The sequence below is a fragment of the Doryrhamphus excisus genome, chromosome 16 (assembly GCF_030265055.1).
Source record: "Doryrhamphus excisus isolate RoL2022-K1 chromosome 16, RoL_Dexc_1.0, whole genome shotgun sequence".
Classification (NCBI taxonomy): domain Eukaryota; kingdom Metazoa; phylum Chordata; class Actinopteri; order Syngnathiformes; family Syngnathidae; genus Doryrhamphus; species Doryrhamphus excisus.
This window is the reverse complement of record NC_080481.1, coordinates 17,712,796-17,731,568: the sequence shown is the minus strand read 5'-3', so window position 1 is coordinate 17,731,568 and position 18,773 is coordinate 17,712,796. Positions and strand designations below refer to the sequence as shown.

Here is an 18,773-nt window from a genome sequence, read left to right as displayed (position 1 = left end):
GCCACATAGCCAGTTAGCCAGCAAGCTAAAAGAAACCCGCCGTGCTGCACGTTTCTCCAGCCAATATGATGCTATGCTAACCCTACTATTGACATTGCAGGGCGGCTGGGTAGTACAGTAAACCTCGGATATATCGGACTCGGATATATCGGAAATTGGCTCACAACGGACAGATAAAAAAGAAGCGATTTTTCTGTAATGCATTCATTCATTCATTTTCTACCGCTTTTCCTCACGAGGGTCGCAGGGGGTGCTGGAGCCTATCCCAGCTGTCTTCGGGCGTAAGGCGGGGTACACCCTGGACTGGTCGCCAGCCAATCACAGGGCACATATAGACAAACAACCATTCACACTCACATTCATACCTATGGACAATTTGGAGTCGCTAATTAACCTAGCATGTTTTTGGAATGTGGGAGGAAACCGGAGTACCCGGAGAAAACCCACGCATGCACGGGGAGAACATGCAAACTCCACACAGAGATGCCCGAGGGTGGAATTGAACCCTGGTCTCCTAGCTGTGAGGTCTGTGCGGCGCTAACCCCTAGACCACCGTGCCGCCCTCTGTAATGCATTTCCAAATAAAAATTCATTGCATATATCGGATTTTTTTATAACGGATTTCGCCTATTTCGGACAAAATCTCCAGTCCCGTTCCGATGCATTTCCATGAAATTTCCCTCGCATATATCGGATGGCCGCATCGTGGCGCTCCGATTCGAATCCGAATCGTGACAGGCCGCTATACGACGTCATTTCCGCGTCCAGGTACATTGGAAACATAGTCAAGGAAGTGCCTTTTTATAACGGATAAAATCCGATTTACGCATATACCGGATATAAATCCGATATATGCGTAAAACGGACATTTTCCGGTATACGCATATAACGGATTTCGCTTATATCGGACAAAACCAGTGGGAACAATTGAATCCGATATATCCGAGGTTTACTGTATTTTAGGCTGAAGATTTTTATGCCTTTCATGACACAAGACAAGCCAGGCATCGAACATTTGTTTATGTTTCTTTTATTGAGGGTTAAAATGTACACTTCTAAAGGCTAAGACAAAACAAATGCGTTCACATACGTGAAAACAACGTGGAAACAAACACTACCTACAAATGTTACGTCGTTTTAGACATATTTGAACACTAATACCATCTTCCTCATTCGTGGTTCCGATGTCGTGTCCTTGGAAATCCACCCGGATGCGTCCTTTCAAACGTGTTCAAGTTCCTCTCCCGTGTGTCCGTCCTGTCCCGTCATGTGTTCAGTCAGGTTTGCACTACTTGGGAATTTCTGAACACAAACTAATTAACTAATTAAAAAACTAACCCATTAAAGTTATTTTCTGAGAAAAACCTTTACAAAAACAAACCGGGCAAGGAAAAGGTTTCTCTCCGGTGTGGATTCTTGCGTTTTTGTTTTTTTTTTAAATCGCTGTTTTGATCGAATCTTGTACCGCACACTGTGCAAGGAAAGTGTTTCTCTCCAGCGTGTGTATTCTTGTGTGCTCTGTCAAATGTGACATCTCGGCGAAGTCTTCGGCGCAAACTGAGCAGGAAAATAGTTTCTCTCGATTGTGTATTCTCGTGTGTTTCTTTAAATCGCCTTTTTGATTGAATCTTTTGCCGCACGCCGTGCAAGGAAACGGTTTCTCACCGGTGTGTATCGTCGCGTGTCTTTTTAGAACACCTTTTTGAGAGAATCTTTTACCGCACACCGTGCAAGGAAAAGGTTTCTCCCCGGTGTGGATTCTTGTGTGTGTTTTTAAATTAATCTTAAGATGGAAACCTTTACCACAAAACGAGCACAAGAAAGGTTTCTCTCCGGTGTGGATTCTCGAGTGTTCTTTCAAGTTTGCCTTCTCGATGAATCCTTTACCGCAAACCGAGCAGGAAAACGGTTTTTCTCCGATGTGTATTCTTGTGTGTCTTTTTAAATCAGCTTTTTGATTGAAATGTTTACCGCAAACCGTGCAAGGAAAAGGTTTCTCTCCGGTGTGTCTTCTTGTGTGTACTTTCAAATTTGACTGCTGAGAGAATCTTTTACCGCAAAGTGAGCATGCGAACGGTTTCTCGCCTGTGTGACGCCTCATGTGTAGTTTCAGATTCCCCTTGGTAACAAACGTTTTGTCACACTGAGAGCATTTCCAGCGCGCGTTGTCGGCGTTAGCGGTCACGTCAGCTTCGCGGTCTTCGTCATCGGTGTCAGACTGCGAAGTGATGGCGTCGCTATCTGATAGCGGAGCTAAGAGGTCGTGTGCTGGTGATCCTTCGCCGTGGTCTCCGTCAGCTTCTTTTGTCACGTGTTGAGTCGAGCTGCTGCACGGAGTCTCCTCCTCACTTTGGTCGTCATCATCTTCACTCTTCACAGGGACACTAATCACATGGAACTCCTCCTGTCCATGAAGATACTCTCCCTCCTGACTGATGCTGATATCTTCCTCTTCCTCTTTAATGCGCCAGTGCCGTAGCTCCTCCTGTTCCTCTTGAAAGTGAGAGGGCCGCGGCATTTCCTGTTTCATGTATTGGCGCTTTGCCGCCTCTTCTTCCTGTTTAAAGCGGCGGTGCCGCGGCTCCTGTTCCATCCGGTAGTTCCACTCCTGCTGCTCAGGAGGAAGATGTTGTTCGTTGACGTCTATAGGACACAGGAAGACAAAGTCATCAAATGTGAGACATTTCCTAATTTCCTGTGTTGTGTTTATATGTTCGGACAATGTCTTTGAGGTTCTCATTAGTGTTCTTCACAGTACTTGGGGTACCTTCAGCTGACACGTGGTGTAGTAGCATACAGATTGATATGCTTATATTAAGAAAATGGATCGACACAAAGAAATGCTTTACTAAGTAATGATAATGAACAAATAGAAAGCTCATACACTTGTGAGAGTAAGAATAAAACCAACCTGCTCTGCGTAACACAGCTTGAGGCTTCATGGAGACAGCGTCCAGTAGTTAGCGTTCTGCTACTTTGTTCGACGGAGTTGCTTTGTTCTTCTTCAAACTACGAATGTTTCTTCACCAAGTCTTCAGTTAGCAAGAGTCACCAAAGCGTAAAGCATGTTTACACATTTATAACACTTCACCATTGAGCTCGCTTACCGATGTATTGAAAACTTCCGGCTCTCTTTGTTAGCAGCTAGCTAGCTAAGCTAAGCTACGAATTTTACTGAAATACTGACTCATTCTCACATGGATAAAACCGTCTCTCGCTGTCGTCCGTACTAAATATGTTTAGTAATTGTTCATGGTGTTTTTCTTCTTCTTTTTGGTTTTTGTTGGTTGTGTTTTTCTCCGAAGGCTACACGGAACGTTTTCAGGGGTGGCGGCAGTTGCGCGCATGCGTTGTCAGTGACATCACTTCCTGAATGGCTTTTCACACTAAAAGCATCGGAACATTACGTTCAACCACTGGCGTCATTGGGGCCTATTTGATTTATTTATTTTAATGTTCTTAAGCACCCCTAAATACTTTTATATTTTCTATTGATTTTTTTTGTTATTTTTTATCGTTTTTTTACAAAAGAAATCTGTCAAATGTCATATAATACGGCAAAAGGCTAATAAGCAAGCCAATAAGCAGGCTAATGCTAGCCTACGAGTAGTAGTAATAATCATAATAATAATAATAATAATAATAGGCTAATTAATAATATAATATTAATAATATAATAATGATTATTATATAATTGATGGTTGCAGAGCTTACAAAACCTTACAGAACCTTACAAAATTCTTATTCCACAACATTTTATGTTTTGAAAATTTGTAAATGATAATTATTTTCCATATCTCCGGCATTGTTCCAGACGATGTTGCTGTGGATGACAGACATCAGCATGTTCTTTTATTGTTGACCAATTCTATGCATTCTATACATTGCTTATATATGAAATTGTCAGATTTGAGACCATATTTTCTGTATTTGTTATGCGCGTTTATGCATAAAATACATTGAATGTAGAAATTTGATTGGCTGAGCAGCATCATGTGGGATGGCTCTGTCACATGCAATTGCTCAGTGGGGTTCCTCAAACCAGTCAAAACCCATCACTTCATTAAGAACCGATCCAGATCCGTATTGGATGGCGTCTGGGTCCCGGACCCAGTTACTGATTTTTCTTCTTTAGAGAAACCCTGACTAAAAACTGCTCAGGAAAAAAGGTTCTCACAAGTGTGTATTCTTGCGTGCCTTTTTAAACTGCCTTTGTGAGCTAGCTTTTTACCACACACCTTGCAAGGAAAAGGTTTCTCCCCGGTGTGTGTCCTTGTGTGTTTTTTTAAATTACTTTTACGGTCAAATCTTTTACCGCACACCGCGCAAGGAAAAGGTTTCTCTCTTGTGTGGTTTTTTTGTGTGTTCCTCCAAATGAGACTCCTCCACAAATTCCCGAGCGCAGACTGAGCAGGCAAACGGTTTCTCTCCCGGGTGGATTCTTGTGTGTATTCTTAAATCACCCTTTTGAGTATATCTTTTTCCACATGTCGTGCAAGGAAAAGGTTTCTCTCCGCTGTGAATTATCGTGTGTCTTTTCAAATCAGCTTTCTGAGAGAACCCTTTACCGCACACCATACAAGGAAAAGGTTTCTCTCCTGTGTGTATTCTCGTGTGCGTGTCTAAGTGAGTTTTATTCATGAAGCGTTTGCCACACATTGAGCAAGAAACGGGTTTCTCTCCAGTGTGTACTCGAGTGTGTCTTTTTAAATCAGCTTTGTGAGAGAATCTTTTACCACACACCGTGCAAGGAAAGGGTTTCTCTCCGGTGTGTATCCTTGTGTGTCTTCCTAATTGATAGTTATTAACAAATCTTTTACCGCACACTGAGCAAGAAAAGGGTTTCTCTCCAGTGTGTATTTGTGTGTCTTTTAAAATCGGCTTTCTGATAGAAGCGTTTACCGCACGCCGTGCAAGAAAAAGGTTTCTCTCCAGTGTGCGCGCTTAGGTGTGCTTTCAAATTTGACTTAACGATGAACCCTTTGCCACAGATGGAGCAGGTGAAAGGTTTCTCTCCCATGTGTATTTTCAGATTCCCCTTGCTGACAAAAGTTTTGTCACACTGAGAGCATTTCCAGCGTGTGTTGTGAGTGTGAGGCGTCATATCAGATTCAGAGTCTTCATCATCAGGGTCAGGAGAGCGTGACGTTGTGTCGTCGCTATCTGATAGTGGAGCTAAGAGGTCATGTGCTTGTGATCCTCCATGATGGTCTCCATCAGCTTCTGTTGTCATGTGAGCTGAGCTGCTGCTGCTGCTGCTTGGAGGCTCCAGCGCTCGCTTCTCCTCACTTTGGTCGTCATCATCTTCACTGGGAACTCCTCCTCCAGTCCCTCCTGACTGATGACATAATCCTCTTCTTCGTCTTTAATGTGGGGGCACTCTGGACCCTCTTTTTCTGCTTTAACATTGGGTGGCCCTGGCTCCGCTTCTTCATCTTTAAAATGTGATTCTTCCTGTTCCTCTTTAATGAGTTCCATCCTGGAGTTGGAGTGGACGATACCGCAAATGTTGCTATGAACACAGAAATACAAATATTGCTCTCAGTATCGACACGACCTTGATATCGATGCACGAAAGCTTTGTATGAGTAGTTTTAATGCACAAATAGAACAATTATAAACATGTGAGCGTATGAATGAAACTAACCTTTTCCGTGTAACGGGAATCTTCCTCCAATTACTCCGCTATCGTTCTTTCTCACACGATACAAATATTTCTAGTAAGTCGCTGATTCGACAACGATTTCAGCACCTTTTTCACGTCATCAACACACAAACATTCACTCACACTTCCTTGACGCTCAGCGACGTGGTGATAACTTCCGGGTCCCTGGGTTAGCAGCTAGCAGGTTAAGCTAGCCCGGAAAACGTCAACGTTCAATGACAATGGTCTTATCCTGCTGGCACGAATAAAACTATTCGTCACTGTCACCGAATTTCTGCGGCGTTCACTTTAAATAAAAACAAATATATCCATTGTTTCCCCGGAAGCGACCCGGAATGGACTTCCAAAGGTGGCGGCCGGTGTGCGCATGTGCGAACGTGATCAGTGACGTTGTGGCTCGCTTGACACACACTCTGAACTGAAGCAGTAATTGTATTATTATAATTACTCTTTAGTAATATACATACAGTATTCATGTTATTGAAAAATACAATGAAAATATTAATTTGAGCCAACCGTGACCAGGTATAAATTGTGAACATTTTATTTTGAATCGGCAAAATCGGAAGTAGTTTTTATAGGCTTTGCTATACAAACGTCATACCTGAGAGACAAGGACTGGGATTCATTATTTTTGCGTATATTTACAATCCATACGAACAAAGCACATCGCTTGCGTGCTGGTTTTAGAGTTTTAGCATGGTTAGCATGAATGTATTTTATTCTGAAACTCACAACTCAGTTTCAGGTGTTTTCCGGTTACACTGAACTGTGCTTCCGGGAGCTGAATAACCAAAGTTGAAACAGACAAGAAAACTACTACTCCTGTGTGAATATTATATCTGTGTTTTGTTTTGTTTTGTTTTGTTTTGTTTTGTTTTGTTTTGTTTTGTTTTGTTTTGTTTTGTTTTGTTTTGTTTTGTTTTGTTTTGTTTTGTTTTGTTTTGTTTTGTTTTGTTTTGTTTTGTTTTGTTTTGTTTTGTTTTGTTTTGTTTTGTTTTGTTTTGTTTTGTTTTGTTTTGTTTTGTTTTGTTTTGTTTTGTTTTGTTTTGTTTTGTTTTGTTTTGTTTTGTTTTGTTTTGTTTTGTTTTGTTTTGTTTTGTTTTGTTTTGTTTTGTTTTGTTTTGTTTTGTTTTGTTTTGTTTTGTTTTGTTTTGTTTTGTTTTGTTTTGTTTTGTTTTGTTTTGTTTTGTTTTGTTTTGTTTTGTTTTGTTTTGTTTTGTTTTGTTTTGTTTTGTTTTGTTTTGTTTTGTTTTGTTTTGTTTTGTTTTGTTTTGTTTTGTTTTGTTTTGTTTTGTTTTGTTTTGTTTTGTTTTGTTTTGTTTTGTTTTGTTTTGTTTTGTTTTGTTTTGTTTTGTTTTATTTTATTTTATTTTATTTTATTTTATTTTATTTTATTTTATTTTATTTTATTTTATTTTATTGTCACACACTTCAACAGTACTGAGTTCCAAGTGGGGCATTGCACTAAAGCAAACACAACCACAACAGAATGCATGCTAATTTATTTGTAGTTTTATTGACAGATGTGTATAATAATGACAACAATGCTGCTCATATTCATAATAGCAGTTTATACGCCTTGCAGGCAAACGGACAGCAGCGATGGCGGTCTTTTAGTCCACATCTTTGCCGCAAATGAATCCAATTTCTGTATCACATGAGGTGTCAAACCACCTCTCCTCTGGAAGGAAACAGAAACAAATGAACAATGTCATACTCATATTGTGTCAAATATTACAATTCAGTGATTTAGACAATTTAGAAAACAGCTAAACTAAAGCACAAAGCTAACAACAACCTATTAATAATAACATAATAACCTATAACCCCAAAACTAATTTTATTATTATTATTATTATTATTATTACCACACTGATTCCTATTTATTAAGATTGTGGGAAAATGTTAATAATGACATCACCGCATTGCCGCGTTACCTTCGTGTTTTTCCTACGTATTCAAAAACCGCATACGGAATACAGGAAGTGAACAAGAAACATTCGAATCATGTGACATATTCCATTGTCGCATGACCGTTTCTACATTCTACACCATGAAATGAAATATTGAAAATATTCAACAATTATGAAATATTCAACGTTCATTTGGATATTCATTCTCTGGATGTGTCACGTACCTCCAGCATCAAATCGAAACTGAGTGCAGCCGCTGCCGTCGGGTTCTTCACGTCCATAGTCTTCGTAGTCGGTGGCTGTACCATCAGTCCACATCGGGTCCTTGAAGGCAAAGTCCCGTTTAAGCCGTTTCTCGATGTATCTATATAATATCACCATGTACTATATACGGCAAGGGTCTCAAACATGCGGCCCGCGGGCCAAATGTGGCCCGCAGGACACTAGTTTGAGGCCCCCGCCTTGATATGAAAGTTTAATGTTAGTTTGATATGGATGCTGTATGGTATCATGTACCCAGAAAAAATTATTACGTTTGATTCATGTTCATGTTAAAGGTTAAATAACTGTTAATAGTTATCCTCCCTATCCGTGTGGAAGTGGTAAGTTTTTGGCTATTTAAGTTTAAAGTTTAAATAACTTGAAGGCTACCGTTTAGGTGGCTAGCGCTCTAGTTTGCGAGTTAGCATGTGTCTCAAGACCCTGCAGTTGCGCAATATGTTGTAAATAAAAAGAGTATAAATGTGACTATAGTCGTGTTTTGTCATGTCTACAGGGCTCTAATAATGCTTTGTTCATTTTAATATGAAAAAAAATAATTTGTCTATCCACCAACTATATGTGGTTTCTTAAGTTTTTATTATTTGCCGTTTTATTATTATTATTATATTTTTTATTTATTACTGATTGATTGATTTTCTTTATTCTTGATTTGTTTATTTATTTTTCATCTTATTTTGTGTAGAAAAATAAAAAGTAAGATATTTGAGAACAGTGGAAAATTTATTGTAGAAAATTGGAACCAAAGCGAAGTTTTTTAAATTTTTTTGTTTTTAATAAATGTGTTTTTTTTCATTGTTTTTTTTTTTGTTCATATGTTTTATCAGAGCTTTTCTTGTAGAAAATTGGAATCAAAGCAAAGTTTTTTTTAAAAAAATGTTTTTAATAAATGCGTTTTTTGGGGTTTTTTTAAAAACCTGATGCGGTCCAGTCTCACCCAGACCCGAGCTCCAGTGGCCCCCAAGTAAATTGAGTTCGAGACCCCTGATATACGGTATATCTTAGTTTTTTCGTACTGTTGCCGTGTTTGGGAAATAAACCCTGGGTTACAGTACAAATCTGTGGAATCTTTGCACTTAAAATACTTTTAAGTATTACTTAAATACTTCACCGTGGCTAAATCATGGAGGCCGATCCAGCTTCTTCGCACGGTACCGTTATCATCCCTGGCCAGTTCTTTCAGAGCTGCATTTTCCAAGCCGTTGTGGATGGAGGCCAGATTCCCACCGAGATGTTTGCAAATGCTCTGACAGGAGAAAAGAAAAAGAAGAAATCATATTTCTTTAGACACACAAAAATGTACGTTTTTGTTGCAGATTTTTAGAAAATCTTTAGAAAAGGTTTACACGTTGCTTACATTTTTTAATTTTTTTATTTTTGACAAATATGTGCTGTGATTTTTTTGTGTTTATAGCTCATATTTTCAACAATGTTACCAAATCTTTACAGGTGCATATTTAATCAGAGACATAGTGTTGGGTTATGTCAGGGGTGGGCAAACTACGGCCCGGGGGCCACATCCGGCCCGCCAAGTGTTTGAATACGGCCCGCCCAATCTTTCCAAAGTATTTCATTTAAACTCAACATACAACCTGGACAACCTTTTGATGGTTTTATCAATTTCGTTTTTTGACATGGTCTGTTGTTTACAAAGTGCTCCTGAAAAAAGGGACACAAGCACATAATAATAATAATAATAATAATAATAATTATTATTATTATTATTAGATTATTATATTATTATAATTATTATTAGAACCATTATGATTATTATAATTATTATATTAATGCTAATTATTATATTAATTATATATAATATTATTGTTATATTTGCATATTTTACATAATAATATAATAATTATTATTTTAATTTTATTGTAATTATTATAATATTTTATTATTTTTTTAATATTTATATTTATTATTTTATTATTATTATTATTATATTATTTTATTATTTATTATTTTTTTTATTTTATAAAATAATTTTATACAATAATACCAGGTGGACTGTTACGTGTAAAATACATATATATAGTCCCCCCCCCCCCCCATAAATTTTGTCATATCAATGCGGCTCGCAAGTCAAAAAGTTTGCCCACCCTTTTGGTTATGTTTATTATTATTATTATTATTATTATTATTATTATTATTATTATTATTATTATTATTATTATTATTATTATTATTATTATTATTATTATTATTATTATTATTATTATTATTATTATTATCCCAATTTTATAGCATTTCTGAGTGCCCAAACATGTTGAGGATCCAATGAAGACAACATTTTAAAAAAAAAGGGACCGTGCATGACGGCGGGAGTACCTCCGCATCGGCAAAGTTCCTGTCGTCGTTTTTGAAGATGAAACAACGATCATTGACTTGGGTCCATTCGTCAGGACAGTGAAGATCTGCAACACAACGCTTACCTTAGCACACGTGAGGACTACTAGACGTGAAGGTTGGAAATAGAAACTGACCGTCGAGGAGAGGGTGAAGTTGCTGTGAAGAAGATGAGAGCATGCATCAATGCGTCATCCCATTTATAGGAAGCCATCACGATGGGTCTGATTGTTACTTACGATTAGAGTCAAGAGTCCGCTGATCCAACAGAGGAAGTAGAAGAAGTTAGCGAATGCCATCTGTGGAAAAAAAAAATCACATCATCATCATCATCATCATACACCAAGTACAAAGAGGATGTAAAGAGTTGGGTCACCTTTGCTGATATTGGAGGGTGACGAGGCAACAAGGAGGCTGACTTATATACCGTACAGCCGCTTGGAACCACCCCGGAATGTTCTAGTGGACGCAAGAACTATGTGCTTCATGACACCAGACAGGTGGCATTCCAAGCATTCATGAAGACGATTCAATATTGCATGCTGAGCTGATAATTAAACATTGTATTTGAAGCGGCACCGAACCCTGAGGGACGCCGCATGTGACGCTGTGTGTGGGCGACGTGCCGCTTTGCCCAAGGGCGACAGTTCCATCAGTCAGATAGGAGTTGGCTAGCTATGTGCTTTACCAGAAAGTCCAATGGATGTTATGATGCAGGAGGATGAGTCGCGATGCGTGACGGGCGGGTCTGATACCACCAAGAGGTCATCGGGTCCCCACTGTGTGACCCGCCCACCAACACTGCTCAACGGACATGAAAGTGCAGACCTATTTGGTAATGGTAATGGTAATGGTTTTATTTCATTTGAACATGCATCAGATTCCAATTGAATGCATCCCATAATCAGTTCTCAGTTCCACATGTCCAAAAAGGAGTAGGAAGAAGCAAAGCTTATTAAATCCTACCCCTCCATCTGGTACTTTTACAATCAGTAACTGTTACATTTGTTCACTTCCTGCTTTCCATAATACAGTTTAAGGTTGTTTTTTGTTGTTGTTGTTTTTTGTTTAAATAAAAATACACCTCATACCGAATAATAATTTATTTACCAAGACAGTTGATAGAAATTGATAGAAACCAAAAAGCCTGAATGAACTGACGCACGGTCCGTGCCTCTGCTGGGACGAAGGACGATGTACAAACCACAGATTCATCTACCAACAATTCTAATATTACACTTTTAAGCACTTCTCACTTGCGTGTTTGGCAATATTCAGCAATATTTGACACTGGCTAATGTTACTGTATTGTGACTAACTTGGATAGTGTATAGTGTATAGTGCATAGTGTATAGTGTATAGTGCATAGTGCATAGTGCATAGTGCATAGTGCATAGTGCATAGTGCAGTGTATTGTGTATTGTGTATTGTGTATTGTGTATTGTGTATTGTGTATTGTGTATTGTGTATAGTGTATAGTGTATAGTGTATAGTGTATAGTGTATAGTGTATAGTGTATAGTGTATAGTGTATAGTGTATAGTGTATTGTGTATTGTGTATTGTGTATTGTGTATTGTGTATAGTGTATAGTGTATAGTGTATAGTGTATAGTGTATAGTGTATAGTGTATAGTGTATAGTGTATAGTGTATAGTGTATAGTGCATAGTGCATAGTGCATAGTGCATAGTGCATAGTGCATAGTGCATAGTGCATAGTGCATAGTGCATAGTGCATAGTGCATAGTGCATAGTGTATAGTGTATAGTGTATAGTGTATTGTGTATTGTGTATAGTGTATAGTGTATAGTGTATAGTGTATAGTGTATAGTGCATAGTGCATAGTGTATAGTGTATAGTGTATAGTGTATTGTGTACAGTGTGTCGTGTATAGTGTATATATAGTGCATAGTGCAGGGGTGGGCAAACTACGGCCCGGGGGGCCACATCCGGCCCGCCAAGTGTTTGAATACGGCCCGCCCAATCTTTCCAAAGTATTTCATTTAAACTCAACATACAACCTGGCATCATGGCCTGAGCCAACCTTTTGATGGTTGTATCAATTTCGTTGTTTGACATGGTCTGTTGTTTACAAAGTGCTCCTGAAAAAAGATTAGATTATTATAATTATTATTATAACTATTATGATTATTATAATTTGTATATTAATGCTAATTATTATATTAATTATATATAATATTATTGTTATATTTGCATATTTTACATAATCATAATATAATAATTATTGTTTTAATTTTATTGTAATTATTATAATATTTTATATTTTTAACATATTTAAATATAAATATAAAATAATAAATAATAATAGCAGATTGCATGACAATTTTACAGATACAATAATACCAGGTGGACTGTTACGTGTAAAATATATAGTCTGCCCCCCCCCCCCCTCGTAAATTTTGTCATATCAATGCGGCCCGCGAGTCAAAAAGTTTGCCCACCCCTGGCATAGTGCATAGTGCATAGTGCATAGTGCATAGTGCATAGTGCATAGTGCATAGTGCATAGTGCATAGTGCATAGTGCATAGTGCATAGTGCATAGTGCATAGTGCATAGTGCATAGTGCATAGTGCATAGCTTAGCCCCCTACTCAATTGTTTTAGGCCACCATTAAATGTACACAAGTACACACAATAGGCTATTAATTAGCCTATTATTATTACTATCATCATTATTCTTTTCCTGATTATTACTAGGGCTGCACGGCGGTCAAGTGGTTAGCGCGCAGACCTCACAGCTAAGAGACACGAGTTCAATTCCACCCTCGGCCATCTCTGTGTGGAGTTTGCATGTTCTCCCCGTGCATGCGTGGGTTTTCTCCGGGTACTCCGGTTTCCTCCCACATTCCAAAAACATGCTAGGTTAATTAGCGACTCCAAATTGTCCATAGGTATGAATGTGAGTGTGAATGGTTGTTTGTCTATATGTGCCCTGGGATTGGCTGGCCACCAGTCCAGAGTGGACCTCGCCTCTCGCCCAAAGGCTCCAGCACCCCCCGTGACCCTTGTGAAGATAAGCGGTAGAAAACGAATGAATGATTATTACTAGTCTAGTATTAGCCTGCTTTTGCCCTTATTATATAATATATATATACAAATTTTTTTATTTTTTTTACAAAAAAAATCTATTAAAAAAACAGTAAAAAATATAATTATTTAGGGGGGCTTAAGAACATATTTTATAACATATTTTATTATTTTTCTATTTTTTTTTAATAGGCCTAATGACGCCGCTGCTTCTCTCCCAGAAAACATGAACTAACGAACCCAACCCGAGTGGGGTGGCAGAGAGCCAGTTGTTTCATCAATCTACTCAGACAAACCCGTCCTCTGCCACCCATTGGCAGGGGGCCACACATCAAAATATTTGCAAAAACGTGGGAACATGAAGACGTGTGTCAGAAAGCTTTGTCATTTAACAGACAAGCGAACCTGCTTGTCACCCCCAGTACTGCGGTCTGACGACTCCAAACCAGGATATGTCAACATGAGTTGAGTTCATTCATTTAGGGAAGCTAAAAAATTTAATTATGCTCGCATGCCTGGAAAAAAAAAAAAACATTTCACAAGACTTCATGACGGTGTGGAAAGGGTAGTACACTTGCAAATGAAAATCATAGCACCGATTGTTGTGAAATACGCCTTGCTCCAATGCACATGCTCCAAGGCCCACATTCTAACCACTAATCAATACCATATATAATAATATGACTGAAGCCTAAGTTATCGCTTGATAATAAGCATACAATAGAAATAGCTGACGGCTATAAACACACCCAGGAGATGGCTGCAAATGATGCATAACTCAGAGACACCAACAGGGCTATCTGGTCCAACGCGGCTGACAGAGATGCAGGAAATGATTTACCAGCACGACAAAGTAACTGCTGGGCGTGACAGCTGACAAACGTTTAACTTTGAAATCAGCGGTGTCACTCAAAAGGGACTGAGAATATTTGCCAGGGGCTCGAACAGAAATGAGTTGACTAGGTGTGTTTTCCCAAATTGTGCTGGTAGCTTCAAATGCATCCTTTCTCCTCCGATCGTGGGCTGCACAGGCCACCGTACAGCCGGTTGACGCGTCAACCCTCCGACCTTTCTTAATGTCCACCAATTACCCGTGCGCACAGAAGAAATCCACAACAAGCAACGTCTGCCGTAAGAAAGTCCCACACAAAGCGCCGTCCCCCAAAGAGCAATTCCGGCGCTCCAGTTCTGTAGGTCCGAATTGGAATACCATCGGCCGAGGCCACAGCCGGGCTATCGCTGCCCTCCGTGATGTCGTCGGTCGTATAGTGCATAGTGCATAATGCATAGTATATAGTGTATAGTGTATAGTGTATAGTGTATAGTGTATAGTCTATAGTCTATAGTCTATAGTCTATAGTGCATAGTGCATAGTGCATAGTGCATAGTGCATAGTGCATAGTGCATAGTCCATAGTGTATAATGCATAGTCCATAGTGTATAATGCATAGTCCATAGTGTATAATGCATAGTGCATAGTGCATAGTGCATAGTGTATAGTGTATAGTGCATAGTGTATAATGCATAGTGCATAGTGCATAGTGCATAGTGTATAGTGTATAGTGCATAGTGCATAGTGCATAGTGCATAGTGTATAGTGTATACTGCATAGTGCATAGTACATAGTGCATAGTGCATAGTGCATAGTGCATAGTGTATAGTGTATAGTGTATAGTGCATAGTGCATAGTGTATAGTGTATAATGCATAGTGCATAGTGCATAGTACATAGTGTATAGTGCATAGTGTATAGTGTATAATGCATAGTGTATAATGCATAGTGCAGAGTGCATAGTGTATAGTGTATAGTGTATAATGCATAGTGCATAGTGCATAGTGTATAGTGTATAATGCATAGTGCATAGTGCATAGTGTATAGTGTATAGTGTATAATGCATAGTGCATAGTGCATAGTGCATAGTGTATAGTGTATAATGCATAGTGTATAGTGTATAATGCATAGTGCATAGTGCATAGTGTATAGTGTATAATGCATAGTGCATAGTGCATAGTGTATAGTGTATAGTGTATAGTGTATAGTGTATAATGCATAGTGCATAGTGCATAGTGCATAGTGCATAGTGTATAGTGTATAATGCATAGTGTATAGTGTATAATGCATAGTGCATAGTGCATAGTGTATAGTGTATAGTGTATAGTGTTTAATGCATAGTGCATAGTGCATAGTGCATAGTGCATAGTGCATAGTGCATAGTGCATAGTGCATAGTGCATAGTGCATAGTGTATATTGTATAGTGTTAATGTAGTGTTTAATGGTCAAGTCCAGGAGGTCGAACGCACGCTCCTGCCGTCAGAACTCAAACGTCTTCCGCAAGTGTGACTTGAGCCAGTCGTACTTCGGCTGAACCGGCGAGGAAGTGATGGAAGTTCACTACTCTGGAGGCCGTCGAGCTGCTCAACGCTGCCACAACATGGTGATAGCGAGTGTCGGCCATTATGCCACAGACAGCAAACTGGGCCTCTGCCTGTGGTTGCCGATTCCCAGAACTCCGGCAATGTTAGGGTGCCGATGTCGGCCTTATTTGTTGTAGCTCAGAACACTTCGAGACTACTGTCAAGGTCACCAGTGAAGCGCAGAAGTATCGAACGCAGGAGCAAACTTTATTTTCTTCTACAACATCAACTCACAATCATAACAGCAGCGACTGTCCAACCGCACATAAAATTGACATAGCTTTGTCATTTAACAGACAAGCTAACCTGCTTGACCCCCCCCCTCCCCCCCAATACTGCGGTCTGACGACTCCAAACTGAGACATGTCAGTATGATTTATGACTTCATTTATTTACAAAGCTAAAAATGTCATTATAATTGCATTCCAAACCAACAGTGATGATGAAGAATGTGAAAGTGATATAGCATACAAGCGAAATCTGAAAACGCACCTGAGACTTAGACTGGAGAGAAACCTTTTGCTTGCTCAGTTTGAGGTCAAAGGTTCAGTGCAAGAGGAATTCAACAATGTGTGGTAAAAGCATCTCTTTAAAAAATGATTGAATAATTCATTCATTTTTTTACCGCTTATCCTCATGAGGGTCGCGGGGGTGCTGGAGCCTATCCCAGCTATTCCTACTCACATTCATACCTATGGACAATTTGGAGTGGCTAATTAACCTAGCATGTTTTTGGAATGTGGGAGGAAACCGGAGTACCCGGAGAAACATGCTTGGAGGAGAATATCATTCTTTGTCACACTACAAATATTGTAGTGTACATATACTTTACACATTTTCATACAATCGCAACACTTTACACACACGTCGCCTCTGTTTAGCGATGTGTTGATAACTTCCGGGTTATCACCTAGCAAGCACCTAGCAAGCTAAGCTAGCCTGAGAAGCGTCAAAGAAGTTCAGCGAGATAAGTTTATTCCGACACGAATAAAAATGCCTCTCATTGTCACGTAATCTCTATATAATAAATTTGTTTAAATATTATCCTTTGTGTTTTCGGCTACACAAGAAATATAGTTCCAAACTTGGCGGAACGGCCAGTGTGCGCATGCGCTTTGTACGTCATCGATGACATTAACACAGATGCATTGGACTTCATCGATAAACAGTTGGAGGACAAAATTACTCTTTAATGATATACATAAAATACACATTTCATTTGACTTTTTTAAATTCATTTATTTTACGAAAAATAAACCCTCGTCAGAAGAGGAATTAGTCCGTTTTAGATGTGACGTCATTGGTGACGATCAGAGCGCATGCGCCCACTCTTGGCAATATATTTTGGGTAGGCCTCAGTTAAAAATACAACGGATAATTGTTAAACAATTTAATGAGAATGACACAAAGCTTAAGTGTCAACATGAGGCAGTTTTATTCATGTCAAGATAAACTCGTCTCAGTGAATATCGAAGCTTTACAGGCTAGTTGGGCTTGCTAGCAGCTAACAATGACACCCGGAAGTTGTCAACATATCGCTAAGCGCAGAAGTGTCAGCGTCAAGTGGTGTTAAAGTGTGAAAAGATGTAAAGTGCTGCTGTTGAAGATGTATTTCTAGTGCCAGAAAGAACGATAGTAGAGGAACATTCTCGAACAAAAGACGTCAACTACTGGACGCTGTTTCCAAGGAGCCCCAAGTTGTGATACACAGAGCAGGTTAGTTTCAGTCTCACGGTCACGTTTGTAAGGTCTCCATTTGTTCATTAAATGTGTTGTATCTTCAACAACATATAGAAATGGAGAAAACATAAAACTATGTCTTCACTTCAACATAATTTGTGCTAAATGGCTTTTTATGAAACACTGACGAAATTCCACTCCATCGACGCCATTTTGTTACAAGCGAGGATGTTGTTTACAAGTCAGAGATCAGTTTTGCGCTGATTAACCAATCAGAGGTGCTGTGGGATTATTCATTATATTAATTAAAACTATTTTATTGTGCTTTGTAGTTTCTAGTTCTAGGGAACAAGGCTTTGCGTTGAAAATTCAATTTAAAATAAATTGTGAGTAAGAAAATACAATTTACGTAAGACCCCGGACCAAGTCCATAGTCTGAATACCATCACTCCACATGAATCCTGTGAGGGACACTGACTAGATCAGGGGTCGGGAACCTTTTTGGCTACAAGAGCCATGAAGACCAGATATTTTAAAATGTGTATCTGTGAGAGCCATATACATTTTTTAAACATTGAATGCAATAAAATGTGTGCATTTTTATGTAAGACCAACAGTTTTAGATATAATGGGCTCCAATTATGTAGACCAGGTACACTACCCCACGCCAATGGGGTGTGGCCAGCACACTTTTGTGAGCAGCGCAGTGTCCAATAATAAATCAAATACTTGCTGCCATTAATGCAACTTCTGCTGCTGCATGGTTTTGCACCGTACTCGTTATATTTCATTCTTTTGGCCATCTTTGCCAGAAGGCTTGGTTCTGCAGCTTTAGCTTGGTGACTATTTGACTAAAGGAGGAAAGTTTACATTTACATCTTAATGACCGAGGTACACTACCGCATTACCCAGTAATAATCGAGTTTTGGTGTTTGACCTGGAAAATATCATCAGGAAAGATAGATATGGTCGGCCGTATTGCAGTAGAAAATAGATGGACGGATTAAAATGCATAAGAAAGTTGTTGATTTTGAATATTTTTAACAGTGATTTCTGTGATGGTTTACTTTAAAATGTTAGCAAAAATGCATTTTTATTGTGGTAAGAAATGCTTGAGAGCCAGATACAGTCATCAAAAGAGCCCTACCTGGCTCCCGAGCCACAGGTTCCCTACCTCTGGACTAGATCCTCAGAGACCGAGTCAGAACAAACAATGCCTCATTTGATGGAGCAAAACTGGACTTTTCTAAAACAAGTCTTTGCTATTTGTGTCCTGCAGACGTCAGAGAAGGACCTCCAGGATGGAACAAGAGAAGCCACAGCCCCCCCAATTTAAAGAGGAGGAGGATCCACAGTATCTCCACTTTAAAGAGGAAGAAGATGAGCCTCCATCCCCCCGCATTAAAGAGGAAGTGCAGGATCA

The 18,773-nt window shown here is 39.1% G+C and overlaps 2 protein-coding genes and 1 pseudogene across 2 annotated transcripts; all 3 read right to left on the bottom strand.

Moving 5' to 3' along the window:
- Positions 1-1,033: 1,033 nt before the first annotated feature.
- LOC131104537 (oocyte zinc finger protein XlCOF6.1-like) lies at positions 1,034-3,358 on the bottom strand. The gene is made up of 3 exons (XM_058051842.1): positions 3,108-3,358; positions 2,912-3,021; positions 1,034-2,643 (listed from the first exon to the last, which is right to left on the bottom strand). Exons 2-3 carry the CDS (start codon positions 2,940-2,942, stop codon positions 1,436-1,438), a joined length of 1,239 nt encoding a protein of 412 aa, XP_057907825.1. The 5' UTR covers positions 2,943-3,021; positions 3,108-3,358; the 3' UTR covers positions 1,034-1,435.
- Positions 3,359-3,898: 540 nt separating this feature from the next.
- Positions 3,899-6,014, bottom strand: LOC131104538 (gastrula zinc finger protein XlCGF8.2DB-like; annotated as a pseudogene).
- Positions 6,015-7,220: 1,206 nt separating this feature from the next.
- LOC131104541 (galactose-specific lectin nattectin-like) lies at positions 7,221-10,731 on the bottom strand. Its single transcript, XM_058051845.1, has 7 exons — positions 10,586-10,731; positions 10,449-10,508; positions 10,347-10,368; positions 10,192-10,277; positions 8,972-9,106; positions 7,806-7,905; positions 7,221-7,349 (listed from the first exon to the last, which is right to left on the bottom strand). Exons 2-7 carry the CDS (start codon positions 10,506-10,508, stop codon positions 7,282-7,284), a joined length of 471 nt encoding a protein of 156 aa, XP_057907828.1. The 5' UTR covers positions 10,586-10,731; the 3' UTR covers positions 7,221-7,281.
- Between the last annotated feature and the right edge of the window lie 8,042 nt (positions 10,732-18,773).

Coding starts and splice junctions, on each gene's coding strand:
- LOC131104537 (XM_058051842.1), bottom strand. CDS start 2,942: ATGAAGCCTCAAGCTGTGTTACGCAGAGCAG. Junction 2,644..2,911: donor AGCTGTGTTACGCAGAGCAG/GTTGGTTTTATT, acceptor TGTGTCCTATAG/ACGTCAACGAACAACATCTT.
- LOC131104541 (XM_058051845.1), bottom strand. CDS start 10,508: ATGGCATTCGCTAACTTCTTCTACTTCCTCTGTTGGATCAGCGGACTC. Junction 10,369..10,448: donor GCGGACTCTTGACTCTAATC/GTAAGTAACAAT, acceptor TCTTCTTCACAG/CAACTTCACCCTCTCCTCGA. Junction 7,350..7,805: donor GTTTCGATTTGATGCTGGAG/GTACGTGACACA, acceptor GTTTCCTTCCAG/AGGAGAGGTGGTTTGACACC.